This window comes from Gossypium hirsutum, chromosome A08 (assembly GCF_007990345.1).
Source record: "Gossypium hirsutum isolate 1008001.06 chromosome A08, Gossypium_hirsutum_v2.1, whole genome shotgun sequence".
In the NCBI taxonomy this organism is placed as follows: Eukaryota; Viridiplantae; Streptophyta; class Magnoliopsida; order Malvales; family Malvaceae; genus Gossypium; species Gossypium hirsutum.
Genome location: NC_053431.1, coordinates 112,909,274 through 112,926,681, shown reverse-complemented (window position 1 = coordinate 112,926,681; position 17,408 = coordinate 112,909,274). Strand labels below are relative to the sequence as shown.

The 17,408-nt window shown below is 32.5% G+C and overlaps 2 protein-coding genes across 3 annotated transcripts; both read right to left on the bottom strand.

Moving 5' to 3' along the window:
- Window positions 1–1,235: 1,235 nt before the first annotated feature.
- Window positions 1,236–3,483, bottom strand: LOC107919648 (uncharacterized). The gene is made up of 6 exons (XM_016849064.2): window positions 3,288–3,483; window positions 3,114–3,220; window positions 2,601–2,687; window positions 2,397–2,471; window positions 2,181–2,267; window positions 1,236–1,966 (listed from the first exon to the last, which is right to left on the bottom strand). The coding sequence occupies exons 3-6, from the start codon at window positions 2,622–2,624 to the stop codon at window positions 1,637–1,639; spliced, it is 516 nt and encodes a 171-aa protein (XP_016704553.1). The 5' UTR covers window positions 2,625–2,687; window positions 3,114–3,220; window positions 3,288–3,483; the 3' UTR covers window positions 1,236–1,636.
- A 7,810-nt stretch (window positions 3,484–11,293) lies between these two features.
- On the bottom strand, window positions 11,294–16,625 carry LOC107919736 (uncharacterized). 2 transcript variants are annotated; one of them, XM_041074821.1, is made up of 8 exons: window positions 16,355–16,625; window positions 16,123–16,269; window positions 15,948–16,055; window positions 13,252–13,332; window positions 13,024–13,092; window positions 12,755–12,856; window positions 12,619–12,681; window positions 11,294–12,515 (listed from the first exon to the last, which is right to left on the bottom strand). In XM_041074821.1, exons 2-8 carry the CDS (start codon window positions 16,237–16,239, stop codon window positions 12,216–12,218), a joined length of 840 nt encoding a protein of 279 aa, XP_040930755.1. In that variant the 5' UTR covers window positions 16,240–16,269; window positions 16,355–16,625; the 3' UTR covers window positions 11,294–12,215. The 2 variants fall into 2 exon arrangements, with proteins under 2 accessions (XP_040930755.1, XP_016704609.2); XM_016849120.2 differs by having other exon boundaries at window positions 16,123–16,625.
- Between the last annotated feature and the right edge of the window lie 783 nt (window positions 16,626–17,408).

Sequence of the window (17,408 nt, the reverse complement as noted above, 5' to 3'; positions counted from 1 at the left end):
AAACGGACTCGTAAAGATTTATTAAAAATATTTGCAAAGTTAGTTATGTGTTTAATTAAGTTTTGATTAAGTAAATTTAGTCTAATTAAGAGAAATTAAGAAAAAGGATTAAATTGAATAAGAGATGAAAGTCTAATTATAGATTAAAGGAAAGTAAAAGGGATTAAAATGGAAATTAGGCCATTTAGTATAAATGAGGCGGCAATTGAAAGAAAAATCTTAGATTTTTCTTTTAGTTTTTAAAGTTATTAATATTATATTATAATTTAATTTAATGACAAATAGGTAATAAAAAAAAGACAATTGTATGGTAGTAAATATGTACATGTGTATTAAAAATATTTGTACAATTGTAAAATAAATATATAATTACTTATATTTTAAGTTAAAGATATTTATCATAATAATAATTATTAAATTAATTATAAATATCATATGATGAAATAAATGAAATAAAGACAAGTGTATGATAAAAATAAAATACAAGTGTATTAATTTAAATGAGTGCATATAAAGACAAGTGTATGATAAAAATAAATACAAGTGTATGATAAATATCATATGTATACACACAATTATAATAATATAAAATTAATACTGGCTTGCATTACATATTTCATGTAAACTCATATTTATATTCATGACTAAAGACATTATCATAAAACTTATTTATATGCACAAATATTTAAAAAAAAACCATAACCACTAAATATAAAAAGAATCCCAAATTATATAAAAGCCTTTATATGCGCAACTATTTATGAAAATTCATAGCCACCATATTTAAAAAAAACCTAAATATTTTAATTTTAGTCGGGTTCTATAGGGACTAAAACTTATATAAAATAATTATAGCAGAAACCAAAAGTAATCATTCGTATATATGAATTGAATTCAATGATGAATATAATTCATCTTGAATAAAGGCAAAAGATGATAATTCCATATACATTCAACAACAAACAGAAAATTTAAAACAAATAGTGCGAAAAAAAATCTTACCAACATTCATTTATTCGATTATCAAGTGAATTAACTTTTAAAACTATTTATACAACCCAATTGGAATTCTTCAATTGCAAAAAGTTTTAACTTGAATTTAATAATGACTTTAACCAAAATTTATAAAATAATTATGTGAGAAGAAGAGAAAGAAATCTCACAAATCAATTTTTATCAAAAAGTTATAAATAAATAAATAAACTTTCATCTTTCTAATAACATATGTAAATATTAAACTATATTATATTCATAAAATCCTAAAATTTTATTTAAAAAATCAAAACTCAAAAATTTATCAAAAATTTCAAAGATTTAACATAAGTAGCAAGTAAAGACTACGGGAAAAGACCCGGGTTAAGAGACTTGTTGAAAAATATGGCTTCAGATTGACACTTGTCATGCAGTTCAAGCATCGTAGATATCCGCCCCAACTGCGTCTCTAATTTCTTCTTTTGATCATAAATTTTTGGATCAACTGTCTTTGAAGCAAAATAAGCATAAGCAATCTTGGTCAAATGCTCCTTTGCAAATTCAACCTCCATATTGATATGCAGAGCATTACAGATTGCATCTCTCCAAACTCTCAACTTAGATATGTTAACATCCTTTACCTCTCTCACCTCATCCATCTCCTTTATCGTGGTATAGAACATGACAAGCGTAGGATGAGCTGAACAGCTGCTGAGTTGCTCTTTTCTGTAATATCCCCATATGCATCCTTTATTTTCTGAATTAATATAGGATCCAGAAAAGAAGGAAAGCAATTGAGCTCCACTTTTCTTAATTCCTCTTGCAACTCATTGAAGTCTGAATATTGTACTTGTCCTTTGGTATTACCATCCCATTCTTGGAGAAATATTGTCACTTGCTCATCATCAAACTTTTCTCCATTCTCATCACAAGTACTTGTCGAACACATAATATTAATCCCCGGTTCTTCACAAAACGGCAGCCCCAGTGGACTCTAAACATGATGGTGGGTTCAAATTAGGATTTTATTTAAATAATAATAAGTGAATATTGCAGGCTAAAGGAAAAGGGTTTCATATCCCGTCAAGTATAAAGGGATCTCAAGAGTTGACTAGGTCTTCGTACTGATTATTTTGCTGCAAAGAAGTAAACAAATGAAGTTTGAAAAAATGCATTAACAAATGATAATGGTGAAAACGTTTGGTTACCTGTTCAGCAAAAGCATCCGACTGCACAGGATTCTGATTGTATTGACAACCCAATGCCTGGGAAGCTATCGGCAAATTAATATTGGGCTTCGCTTATAGAGTAGAAAACAAATTAACATTGGGATTTGGGAAGGAAATATAAAAATCAGGACAAAATATGAAAAATCTTTTTTAAACTTGTATATACATTTGAATATAAAAAAATCTTTCTCCTACCATAGTCTGCATAACGTTCTGCAAGTCATTTCGAAGAGGCAATACTAACTTGCTTACTGCCTCGCTCATTGCGTCCTTCACTTATAAATCAGAGAGAAAAGAAATATTACTGCCACAGTCTTGGATTCTATTTTGTTATTTAACTATCTTTTCATTAAAGTACAATAAAAGTGATTATAAATGTGGAAATTGCAGTATACGTACTTTAATCTCCTGAATGCACGCCATAGTACTATTTCCCTCTTCATCCTGCTGCCACTGCACTCCTTCATTCCATCTCGCTCTTGCATCCTTTATGTATATGAGGAGCAAAATGAGGAAAGATTTTTCAATATTTTATAATCACATAGACATTGAAATAATTAATTTATTTTTTTGCTGCTATTCCATTTAATACTTGTGAATAAATGAATTGAAAAATCTAACAAATGCATACTTTAGGTACTAAATTGAAATGAAAAAATAGTTTAAATATGAAAATAAAAAAATAAGTATACTTTAAGAGTGAAATCATGAATCATTAATAAATTATGTCTAAACATTTGAAAACTTATAAATTGAATTGTGCTTAGGTAGAAAAAGGACATATATACGTCACAAAATAATAATGATAAAACTTGGATCCAAAGCAAATATGTTATCTTTCCGCCTCTACCTTCACCAAGTCAAAAGTCAATCCCAAGTAAGTATCATAAGACAACCCCAAGTAAGTCTTACCCCTATATTTCTAATTGTCTGCAGCAAGTCGCCTTCATTGATGCTGCTAAAGGCTTCCAAGAGCTCCTTAAGAATAGGGGCTGCTTCTGTAAGTCCCACTACAATGTCTTGAGAGTAAAGATTTTTTAGTCATACATTTATTCAAAACTGAAACCTGAAAGAAAAAGGCTCTAACCCTGTTTTCTTGTCGAGATTTTCGATCGGTGATTCTCTTGTTCGTCTTTTGGTTGCCGGTTGGAAGATGAATTGGTCGACCTCTTTTCCTCGGCTGCTCAGAAGATTCTCCAGACTTGCTTTGGATGTGATGAAATAAGCAATAGACAGGATGAAGAAACAAGAAGTTGACAGAATGAAGAAACAAGACGTTGAAACTTTAATCAACCGACGTTATTTACATGAGACTAAGCTCTGGAATTTAGAATAAAAAGTGGTAACTGTTAACTAACTATACTAACTACTAACGACCAACTGCTAGCAGTTACAAGGATAGACCAAGAGCCTTTAGCTTTAGCTGCTATGAATCACAATGTAATAAGCTCTGGATTTTTTTTATTTCTTGCTCTCTCTTTTTTAATCTATATCTAATACTATTAACTACTCTTACTTGTTACTTGACGGCTAAGCAAATCCTTAAAAAGATCAGGCATCCAACAAAAAAAACAAAACTTCTTGTGCAAGTATGAGCAAAAGTCAATTTTTAGATTTTGCATCTAATTGACTTACGAAAATATGATAATTTCCTCCATAAATTATTATAAACCAACTTGTTGGATTCACGAATTACCTGATCTTTTGTTCTTAGGCCAAATCCAACACCTCCAAGAATTTTTTATAGAATATGATATGTGGTTATACATCGATAAACAAGAAGAAGAAAAAAATTATTTGAGATTATTGTTACAAAGAGAATATTTCACAAGCAAGATTAATATAATTCTACTTACAAAGATACTTTGAAATGTTTTAAATTTTTTAGAGTGGTAATTCTTTTTTTTTTCTTTTAAATTTAAAGCTATATCAGCGTTTCCAATAAGAATCAAACATTACAAATGCTTAACCAAAAAATTAATTAAAATAAATTTAGAAATAATGTTGGGATCAACCCGTATCAACGACATACAAAAAAAGTAAAGAAGATCGAACACAAATATTTTACTTGGAGAACTCCTCTAAAGAGGACAGAAACTATGGGCAAAGTAGATTTCACTAAATGAGCAAATAATTTGAAATTGTACAATATAGAGACAACCAAAACAAAAACACTCTGAACCTCGGAAAAACAAAGCTCTTTAGTTAAAACACGAAATTCCCTTAAAAGCTCTTTTAATTCTTTTAATCTTAATGTGATGAAGATGTCAATTCTAAGGTTACTAAGGTCTTTTTATAAGTCAAAATTCGTGTGAATAAATGACTAAAATATCTTTAGAATAATCAGAGTTCAACTGAGAAAAGCTATTAGAGTTTAACTATGAGAAAAAACCCGGTTTAAGTTGAATAAATGTCGCCACATTGTGACATATCACCTCGCCGCGACGTCGTGCTCCTCCTTATCGTGACGTTGATTCTATTTTTTCTTTTGTTTACACGAAAATGCAAGGCATACTTCACAGATAACCCACACATTTACATAAGATCGGACTCGAACATGATAAAATTTCCAAGTTTCTAAAACCTTAATCTTCCCATCAAATCATATCTTAATAATTAATAACAAGGAATTCATAAAATCCAAGGCTTAATATGATTAATTATTGTCAAATTCAAGAATTTAGATACTCCCCTTAGATGATCCGATGTAGGTGTTTAATTGACGATATAACAATCAAAAACTGAAAAATGGAAGGAGAAATTAAAAGTAGTTTGGGTATGTCATTCTCTTAGTGAGATAAAAAAAAGCTAGAAATCAAACGGGGAATTCATAAAAGTAAGTGGAGCACTTCGAGAGTTGTTGCTTTCGCTTTAACTAACTGAAGTAAGTGGAGCACTTCCAGAGTTATTGCTTTCGCTTCAACTGACTGATTGCTTTCTACAAACTTTAGCATGAAACTGAAACGTGGGAGAATCTAACAAGTACCAAATAAGAAAAATTCTCTTTTTCTGCCCTTTGCATTTACATAAAAGTAATACCAGTTCTAGGTGTTAACATTAATGGAAGACAAATAATAATGGTTGCCATTAACATTAATGGGAGACAATCAATAATGACAACCACCAACTTTGGAAAAGTGGCAAGGGATAAATTTTTTTTGGTCCTTGAGATAATGGGCTATTTATTGTTTGGTCCTTGAACCTCAACTATAAATAGGCCTTCTCATTTCTCATTTCAATCATCCCAACCAATCTTTCTCTCTTTGTTTTCTCTCTTCTCTCATTTGAGAATTCTTAAGGAATTCTATTTGTTTGTAATACTTTGAAGATAGTAAAGTTATCATCTGGTGTTAGTGCCCAAGGACGTAGGTATAATTTACCGAGCCTCGTTAAAACTCTTGTGTTCTTTCTTGTCCTATTTTTCTTTCAATATTTGAGGGTATAATAGTAGTATTTAATTTTGCTATTAAATTACTATAGAAGGGATATTCTGTCTAAGGAAAGACTTGGTATTTAAGAGATCTATGTGATCCACCTCTCTTCCCTGGGAATTGAACTTTGTGTGATTTTTTAGTACAATAATTTACACGCTTCCGACCCTATTGGAACAACAAGTGGTATCAGAGCCGAAGGTTAATCGTAGTATGCTCTGTGGTTGCAGTTTAAACTGATCTTCCACATCAGAAAAGATTTCCTTAGGTATATTGAAAGATTATGGAGAAAACGGTCGGTGTAGGAGCTTCAACATCGTCCATGTGGATAAGACCGACAATTGCAAATGCAAGATTGGCCGTGGAGATCTTTGATGGCACGGGCCATTTTGGTATGTGGCAAAGTGAGGTTCTAGATGCCCTTTTTCAGCAGGGTCTAGACATTGCCATTGATGAAGAGAAACTAGATGATGTACAGGAGAAAGATTGGAAGGCGATCAATCAGTTGGCATGTGGCACAATTCGATCATGCCTTTCTCGAGAGCAGAGGTATGCTTTTTCAAAGGAGACTTCTGCAAATAAGTTGTGGGTGGCACTTGAAGAAAATTTTTTGAAGAAAAACAGTCAAAATAAGCTTCACTTGAAGAAAAGACTGTTTCGCTTCACATACGTCCCAAGTACCACAATGAATGATCACATCACCAAATTTAATCAGTTAGTCACTGATTTGGTGAATATGGATGAGACATTCAAAGATGAAGATTTGGCTTTGATGCTGTTGGGGTCACTTCCTGAGGAGTTTGAGTTCCTAGAAACTACTCTACTTCATGGCAGGAGTGATATATCTCTGAGCGAAGTCTGTGCGGCCTTATACAGTTATGAACAGAGAAAGAATGACAAATAGAAAAACTCAATCAGAGATATAGAAGCTTTAGTAGTCCGAGGTCGTTCATACACTCGGAAGAAAACTCAAAAGGGGAGATCAAAGTCAAAGTCCAGACTCGGGAAAGATGAATGTGCTTTTTGTCATGAGAAAGGCCACTGGAAGAAAAATTGTCCAAAGCTGAAGAATAAGGGAAAAGCTGCTGTAGATGCTTGTGTTGCTAAGCATGATACTAGTGACTCTGAACTATCACTGGTTACATCATCATCGTCGTTCCATTCAGATGAGTGGATATTAGATTCGGGTTGTACCTATCATATGTCCCCTAACCGGGAGTGGTTCTCTGATTTAGTAGAACTAAATGGAGGAGTTGTTTATATAGGCAATGACAATGCCTGTAAAACTGTTGGGATATGTTCAATCCAATTAAAGAATAAAGATGGATTAACCAGAGTTCTGACTGATGTTCGGTACGTGCCCAGTTTGAAGAAAAATCTCATCTCATTGGGAGCCTTGGAATCCAATGGTTCAGTTGTTACTATGAGAGATGGGGTTTTGAAAGTGACATCTGGCGCACTTGTGATATTGAAGGGCATCAGGAAAAATAACTTGTATTACTACCAAGGTAGTACAGTTATTGGAGCAGTCGCTGCAGCTTCCGGCAATAAAGAATTGGACTCAATACAGTTGTGGCATATGAAGTTGGGACATGCCAGCGAAAAATCCTTGCAAATTCTAGCAAAGCAAGGATTGTTGAAAGGTGCAAAGGCTTGCAAATTAAAATTTTGCGAGCATTGTGTTCTGGGAAAGCAAAAGAGAGTGAAATTCGGTACTGCTATCCATAATACAAAAGGTATTTTGGAATATGTTCACTCAGATGTGTGGGGGCCTTCCAAGACACATTCATTGGGAGGAAAACACTACTTTGTTACTTTTGTTGATGACTTTTCCAGAAGAGTTTGAGTGTATACCATGAGAACTAAGGATGAAGTGCTTAGAGTTTTTCTTAAATGGAAAACTATGATCGAAAACCAGACTGGTAAGAAAATCAAGCGGCTTAGGACGGACAATGGAGGGGAATATAAAAGTGATCCGTTCTTCGATGTGTGCCAAGAGTATGGTATTATTCGACACTTCACAGTTAGGGATACACCACAGTAGAATGGATTGGCAGAGCGTATGAATCGAACATTGCTGGAGAAAGTTCGATGCATGTTGTCCAATGCTGGGTTGGGCAAGCAATTTTGGGCTGAGGCTGTGACATACGCTGGCCATCTTGTTAATCGTTTGCCATCATCTGCATTAGAAAGAAAAACTCCTATGGAGGTATGGTCTGGAAAACCGGCTATAGATTATGATTCCTTACATGTGTTTGGAACCACTGCATATTACCATGTGAAGAAGTCAAAGTTACATCCGAGGGCAAAGAAAGCTCTCTTTATGGGAATCACTTCTGGAGTGAAGGGATTTCGTCTTTGGTGCTTAAGCACAAAGAAAATGATCTGTAGCAGAGATGTTACCTTTGATGAATCTGCCACATTGAAAAAGGTAGCAGATAAAGATATTCAGACGAGCAATACTCCACAGCAGGTGGAGTGTACTCCAAAACAGGTGGAGTTTGAGCAGATGGGGATTTGCCCAGTTAATAAGTCTAATTCTCCAGCCACAATGGAGGAATTAGAGGTTGAAGAGGTTCTGACCCAAGAACCACTAAGTACACCAAAACCAGTTGCAGTTGCAAGGCCACGGAGAGAAATTCGTAAACCTGCTCGATTTACTGATATGGTGGCCTACGCCCTTCCCGTTGTTGATGATATTCCTATCACTTATCAAGAAGCAATGCAAAGCTTAGAAAGTGATAAATGGAAAAGCGCCATGGATGAAGAAATGCAGTCTCTCCGGAAGAACAATACTTGGGAGTTGGCGCAATTACCGAAAGGTAAAAGGGTAATCGGATGCAAGTGGGTATTCGCAAAGAAAGATGGATCTCCTAGCAAGAAAGATATTCGCTACAAGGCAAGATTGGTAGCTAAAGGCTACGCTCAGAAGGAGGGAATTGACTACAATGATGTATTTTCCACTGTTGTGAAGCATTCCTCCATTAGAATTTTGTTGGCCTTGGTAGCACAGTTGAATTTGGAGCTAGCTCAACTTGATGTTAAGACGGCTTTCTTGCATGGTGAGTTAGAAGAGGAGATCTATATGACTTAGCCAGAAGGATACACAGATGCTGGTGGTAGAAATTGTGTTTGTAAGCTTAACAAATCGCTATATGGATTGAAGCAATCCCCGAGGCAGTGGTACAAGCGATTTGATAGCTTTATGAGAAGGCAGAAGTACACAAGAAGCAAATATGACAATTGTGTATATTTGCAGAAGATGCATGGCGGATCTTTCATTTATCTACTCTTGTATGTTGATGATATGTTAATCGCTTCGAAGAGCCAAAATGAGATAGATAAGCTGAAGGCTCAGTTGAATCAAGAGTTCGAGATGAAAGATCTAGGTGAGGCCAAGAAGATTCTCGGCATGGAGATAAGTAGAGATAGACCAAGAGGCAAGCTCTGTTTAAATCAGAAGCAATATCTGAAAAAGGTATTACAATGTTTTGGTGTAAATGAAAACACAAAACATGTAAGTACCCCACTTGCTTCTCATTTGAAACTTAGTGCTCAATTATCTCCGAAGACTAAAGATGAAAGAGAATATATGGCGAAAGTCCCATATGCTAATGCAGTTGGGAGTTTGATGTATGCGATGGTGTGTACGAGGCCTGACATTTCACAAGCTGTTGGAGTTGTGAGCAGGTATATGCATGATCCTGGAAAAGGACATTGGCAAGCTGTGAAATGGATTCTACGGTATCGTCGAAAAACCATAGATGTTGGTTTAATTTTTGAACAGGATGAAGCACTTGGTCAGTTTGTAGTTGGATATGTTGATTCCGACTTTGCTGGTGATTTAGATAAACGTCGTTCAACTACGGGGTATCTGTTTACTCTTGCGAAAGCCCCAGTGAGTTGGAAGTCTACCTTACAGTCTACAGTAGCTGTGTCTACTACAGAGGCAGAATATATGGCAGTTACAGAAGCTGTTAAGGAGGCTATTTGGCTTAATGGATTGTTGAAAGACTTAGGAGTTGTTCAAAGTCACATAAGTTTATATTGTGACAGTCAGAGCGCTATTCATTTAGCGAAAAATCAAGTCTATCATTCAAGAACCAAGCATATCGACGTAAGATATCACTTTGTGCGGGAAGTCTTTGAAAAAGGAAAAATTCTACTTCAGAAGATTCCGACAGCAGATAATCCCGCAGATATGATGACCAAGGTGGTAACAACAATCAAGTTTAATCATTGTTTGAACTTGATTAACATCCTGAGAATTTGAGCACCTTCAGGTGTATGGCGCTCGAGAGCGCATTTGTAGGCACTACAAAAGATAGCTTTATCGAATTTGGGGAGTTGAAGGAAGTGTGTGAAGATGTGATTATCCTAATCAAATCTTCAAGGTGGAGATTGTTAACATTAATGGAAGACAATTAATAATGGTTGCCATTAACATTAATGGGAGACAATCAATAATGACAACCACCAACTTTGGAAAAGTGGCAAGGGATAATTTTTTTTTGGTCCTTGAGATAATGGGCTATTTATTGTTTGGTCCTTGAACCTCAACTATAAATAGGCCTTCTCATTTCTCATTTCAATCATCCCAACCAATCTTTCTCTCTTAGTTTTCTCTCTCTCTCATTTGAGAATTCTTAAGGAATTCTATTTGTTTGTAATACTTTGAAGATAGTAAAGTTATCATCTGGTATTAGTGCCCAAGGACGTAGGTATAATTTACCAAACCTCGTTAAAACTCTTGTGTTCTTTCTTGTCCTATTTTTCTTTCAATATTTGAGGGTATAATAGTAGTATTTAATTGTGCTATTAAATTACTATAGAAGGGATATTCTGTCTAAGGAAAAACTTGGTATTTAAGAGATCCATGTGATCCACCTCTCTTCCCTGGGAATTGAACTTTGTGTGATTTTTTAGTACAATAATTTACACGCTTCCGACCCTATTGGAACAACACTAGGAACCAACAAGATATCACCACAAGACCATTCATATGTCTAACACTGTATACGTACATATATATATAGAGTACTGGGTGCAATGAAAGGAAACAACACTATGCATGTTTCTTTCTTCTTAATGGAAGGAAGAGATTAGAACATAAAATATTGGTATCATTAAACAACTCTTGGACCTGTAACTTCATTGTATGACTTATGTTCAATAGAACAGGAACTGCAAGTTGTCTTTAACGTAAAGGTTATTTTATTACCATGCTATTTCCACTAAAATTGATGCCAACTAGGCAATGGCGGGTCCCTAAGCCTAAATGGTTTCCATGTCAGAGCTGATGTGGTTCATTGGATTTCTTTTCATGTCGGTCTACATCGGCTGTGTAAGTGTCATTTCTTTGACCCCTCTTGAAGAAAATTTCCCCACTCAGTTCTGCAGCATCCTATGAATTTCTGGGGTTAGCACACCTAATTGGATTCGAGGTTCAAACGTCTATTTGGGATGAATTAAGCCAACCCTTTTACTTAAAAATCAAGCTCTTGAATGATGTCAAGAAAGGTCACGTTTAAAATGAACTTTATTGACAAAAGAGTGATCATCCAAATCTAATAATATATCATCAATGAACTAGACTCCTTTGTGGTGTGTTTTCTGAACATGATATTTATATGTATTGATTGTATAAATATAATTCTTTCTTTAGACAACCCTTCATAGTTTCAGCAACAAGCTGTTCAAACATGGATATATATCGCAGGCCTTATGATCATGGCCAAAGGGGGGACAAAGAAAGGGTTGGTTTAGTGGGAAACTACCAAACTCTCATCATTCTGATTTCCATGTAGACGCAGGCAAACCATTTGTTACATGATTCTCATTCAAAGTACTTAGCTTATAGTTTCAACCTTGAGCCCCTCCCTCTCTGACAATAACCTGTCATGTTCAAGTAGCTTGAATCTGCAAATCAGAGAGAGAATGTATTGAGAATCAAAGTTTCCACATTAATCTTATGTAATATTTCTTTTTGATGTGAACGAAAGATATTAGTAAGGAGACGAAAGTATTTTCTATATGGAATTTGTTTGCTCTGCATTATATTAGGATTCGATCTAGAGTAATCGAGTTAACTCGAGTCTTCTCTTTTGAGACAAATTTCGAATCATCTTGGAACTTTTGAGACTGTAGGGACACTGCCCTCTTACAGCGATGTGAAACTTGCTCAAGAAAAATCTAATTTTATAGTTTCATATAATCCTTTCTCAATGAAAGTCAAAGGCAATGCCTAATGCTAAGATTATTAAATAGATAGCAAGTAAAGACTATGGGAAAAGACCCGTGTTAAGAGGCTTGTCATTGAAAAATATGGCTTCAGATTGACACTTTTCATGCAGTTCAATCTTCGTAGATATCCGCCACAACTCCTCCTCTAATCGCTTTTTTTCATCATAAATTTTTTGATCAACTGTCTTTGAAGCAAAATAAGCATAAGCAATCTTGATCAAGTGCTGCTTTGCAAATTCAACCTCCATATTGATCTGCCGAGCATCACAGATTGCATGTCTCCAAACTCTCAACTTAGATAGGATAACATCCTTTACGTTTATCACCTCATCCATCTCCTTTATTGTGGTATAGAACATGACAAGCGTAGGAAGAGCTGCACAGCTGCTAAGTTTGCTCTTTTCTGTGCATCCTTTATTTTCTGAATTATAGGATGCAGAAAAGAAGGAAAGCAATTGTGCACCACGAATTTGTCCAATTCTTCTTGCAACCCATTGAAGTCTGAATATTGTACTCGTCTTTTGGTATTACCATCAAATCCCTCGAGAAATATTTTCACTTGCTCATCATCAAACTTTTCTCCATTCTCATCACAAGTACTAGTTGGCCACATAGTGTTAGTCCACGGTTCTTCCAAAACCTGCGGCCCCAATGGACACAGAACATGATGGTGAGTTCAAATTAGGATTCTATTTAAATAATAATCAGTGAATATTACAGGCTAAAGGAAAAGGGTTTCATACCCCGTCAAGTATAGAGGGATTCGGCCAAGAGCTGATTAGGTCATTTTCGAACTGATTATTTGGCTGCAAAAGAAATAAACAAATGAAGTTTGAAAAAATGCATTAACAAATGATAATGGTGAAAACGTTTGGTTACCTGTTCAGGAAAATCAGCTGACTGCACAAAATTTTGATAGCATTGGGAACCCGGTGTTTGGGAAGTCATCAAAAATCCATTCTTACCTCCTCCAAACGAGGGCTTCGTTTATAGAATAGAAAACAGATTAGGATTGGGATAGGGAAGGAAATATAAAATCCAGACAAAATATGAAAAATCTTTTTTATACTCACATATTTTTCTCACATTTCTTCCTTTTTTATACTTATAAATGTGGGTATATAAATTTGAATATAAAGTACGTATACCAGCATAACGTTCTGCAGGTCATTTCGAAGAGGCGATACTTCCTTGCTTACTGCCTCGCTTATTGCGTCCTTCACTTATATATAAATCAGAGAGAAAAGAAATATTAATGCCATAGTCTTGGATTCTATTATGTTATTTAACTATCTTTTCTTTGCCATAGTCTTGGATTCTATTATGTTATTTAACTATCTTTTCATTACAGTACAATGAAATTGCAGTATACGTACTTTAATCTCCTGAATGCACGGCATGCTATTTCCCTCTTCATTCTGCTGCCACTGCACTCCTTTCCATCTCTCTATTGCATCCTTTATGTATATGAGGAACAAAATGAGGAAAGATTTTTCAATATTTTATAATCACATAGACATTGAAATAATTAATTTATTTTTTGTTGCTATTCCATTTAATAATATTTGTAAATTTTCATTAGGTTGCGTCTAAAATAGTTTAAATGCCAAAACCAAAAGTAATAATTAGATAACTAGAAAATTGGACTAAAATAATTTTAGTTATTTCAATTTCTTTAAACTATTTAGGCAATTAAAAAGTTACATCTGGAAGGTAAGGTTACCTCTAAAATTATTTTAACTAAATTCATGATTAAGCTCCTAAAGTAAAGTATCAATTTTCTTTATTTTTGATCTATAAAAAAATTTAATAAATAAATATTATTAGGTAACTTGGGCTAATGACAAAACCTCACGTGACATGTTTTGACCAATAAAAAAAATGTCATGTGGCAAATAGGTTTATTTAAAATAAAACACTAAATTTAAATAAAAAATAGAAATATATTATATAGATAAAAAATATAAAAAAGTTTAAGAAAAATTTTAAAAATAATTTATTTATATAAATTTTAAAAATTAAAAATAAAATATATAAAATTTTAAAAAATATTTAAATTTCAAGTAATTGAAAAAGAAAAACTTGAAATTTAAATACCTTTTTAAAATTTTATATTTTAGACTTTTAAAGAAAATATTTACAAACCTTTCTTAAAACATTTTTTTACAATTTCTTAAAATATTTCAATTAATTTCTTTTCAATTATCGTATTCTTTTATAAATTTTATTTTTATGATTTATTTCTAGATTATATATATTTTAATTTATATATATTTATTTCCATTTTTTTATTTTTAATGTGTATATACATTTAATAAAATGAAATATTTATTTTTTATATAAAGAAGCTACGTGCTGATTTCTGATTGGTTATAAAAATTTCTTTTAATGTGTGTAAATAAATGAATTGAAAAATATAACAGATGCATACTTTAAGTAACAAATTGAAATAAAAAAATAATTTAAATATGAAAATGGAAAAACAAATATACTTTTAAGATCCAAATCATGAATTAAACCCTTAATAAATTATATATTGTTTCTAACCATTTGAGAACTTATAAATTGAATTATGGTTTGGTAGAAAAGGACATTTATATTTCACAAAATAATAATGATAAAACTTTGTTAGATCCAAAGCAAATATGTTACCTTCACAAAGTCAAAAGTCAACTCCAAGTAAGTCTTTCTTTTACTTTTTTAAAAAATAAAAATAAAAATTTCATCGACAAAAACTTTGATGGAAGTTGACCAGTTAAAAAATAAAGGCACAACAAAAACACATTATCTTTTATACATAAATTCATAAAAAATTCATCCACATCTGTCTACTACAAATCAAATCCTCATTCAGAACATTGATAAATTAATCTTTGGATACTAGTTTAGAGAGCATATTGACCGTTAAAGTTTTTATCTATCTATATTGTTAAAAATTGGCGTGATTGATAAAATGATTAAACAGTAATATACAATGTGCTACGTGTATATCATACTAACATATAAGGGTCAGTTTATGAAACTTTTACTAAAAAGAACGTATAAAGACTATTTTATCTATTTTTTAAATAAAGAGTGCAAAATATAATCTAACTCTTAGTACAGAAACCTTACCTACATAATTTATTCAACATTTAATCTTACTTTGTGAATAAATGAATTAATCTTATACTTTTTAGACAGCTAAATAAATTTCTTTTTTCTTCAAATGTATATCTTCAAATGGATCTCTATGATAGACATTTTTAATGTTATAAGTAAAGTTAGAAAAAATGCAAGCTTAATATTTAAAATTATTAAATAAATATATACTATTATTTTATTTTATTTGTGAATTTAAAAATTTCCGATTAAAGTATTAAATAATAATCTCTACTAATTTTTTTTGTGGCAATATCTCTTGTAAATTTATCAGGGCTTTAGTGATGACAATCTTCCTATTCAACAACTTCAATCATTTCTCTGAAGTAATCTTTTTGTGCTTTGTATATTTATCTATATTATTATAAAATTTCTGTTATTTGGACTTGGTGATACCTGTTTAATTAGGAAAGAATAAAAAAAAATGTTTATAATTTTATTTTTAAGAAAATAAAATATATCTTTACTTTTTAATAAAAAATATTTAAATAAATTATATAAATAAACATCGTTTTTTTTACTATTTTATACTTTTATTTTAATTAATTATGAATAATTATTCATTAATTACACTCACGGGTACTTATACAAACGAACTTCACTGTTCTCTTTCAACTACGTACTATGTACTATGTACGTAACTTCTTTCAAAAAAAAAATTTACGTAAATTAGTAAGTACTTTTTTTTAAATTTATATACATATAAATAATTTTAATTTAAATACTAGTATAGTAAATAAGAAATATAAGCATAATTTTTATTTTTCAAACCAAAAATGATTGTGTATTATCAGTTACAGAAGCTTTAACCCAACTTGATTACTAGTTAAAGCCTTAGATTTATTATCATGTATTAATATATTACCAAGCTGCAAATTCAGTAAAATATAGAAACCTATAAGGCAACGTAAATAGAGGCATCATGACTTACCAGTATATAACTAACTGTCTGCAGCAAGTCGTCTCCATTGATGCTTCTAAAGGCTTCCAAGAGCTGCTTAAGAGTCGGGCCCGCTTTTGTAAGTTCCACTACAATGTCCTGAGAGTAAAGATTTTTTAGTCATACGTTTATTCAAAGCTGAAACCTGAAAGCAAAAGGCTCTAACCCTGATTTCTTGTCGAGCTTTTTTATCAGTGATTCTCTTGTTCGTCTTTCGGTTGTCGGTTGGAGAATGACTTGGTCGACCTCTTTTCTTCGACTGCTCAGAAGATTCTCCAGACATGCTTTGGATGGAATGCAGTCTAAGTAGATGCTGCAAAAGTGAGGATATGTAAACCACCTTCAAGTTTGTTTGGGAATTTTATGTCATCATAACTAGGGAAGAAGCAGAAATCCACCTTAAATAATCAAGAGGAGGGTTTAGCCTATAGCTGAATAAGGAACATACAAGGATAGACCAAGAAGCTTTAGGACTACCCTTTAGCCTTTAGCTTTAGCTGCTATGAATCACAAAATGTAAATATCTATATATAGAGAACACTGCTACACATAACATCTAAAACGACTATACTGTAGCAATATATTTATTTATTTATTCTTGGGCGAGAGAAGGAAAAGATTAAAAGCTTAAAGCTTGAGGACCTTTGATGGGAACCGCGCGACTCAAAATAATTCTTCCTGCTTACTGCCTGCCTACCTACAACCACCGTGAAGCGCGAGAATTAATCCCAATAAATCAACCCAACATAAATGGTTCCATAATACCGCCAAAAATAATTTATAATTTTATGAACCACATAATATTATCTCTAAAAATAAATTTATTTTACACAAATACATAATTTAATTTTTTAAATAAATTTTCTTTGTTATAATTTAAATGTACTTAAAAGACATTAATATTAACAAGTTACCGACTCAGAGATCATATCTTGTATGAGTTTTAAGTTCATTGATGCTATATTCAGAATTCCAACTGTTTGTGTCCAAATTATCCATCTTGACAATTAAAGTAATTAATTAAAAAAAATCAAGAATCTATTTAAACTAGCGAGTTAAAATCAGTGATGTCAAAATTGATTTAACCGGTTTAACTTGAACTAGGTGATTCTAAAAAATAGTTGTTTGATGAATTCAATCATTAGTCATTAAAAATACTCCCTCACTTCTCACAATATTGGCTTAGCTTTTCAAGGGAAATTACACTTATAAACTGTTTACATTTGACACAAGTTTTGTAGGTGCATCACGGGTTGTTTTTTTTTTTTTAGAGTTGGCAATTTTGACTTTTTAACAGAGTCCAAAATTTGTAGGTGCCACTTTCCATAATGACAGCGATTGATGATTAAGGAGATTTAGAGTCGTGAAATATTAAGGTTTCTTTGTTCTGCACATTGCAGTCCAATAGTTATTGGTAGTTCAGCTATTAACTTAAAAAATTATTCAAAATTG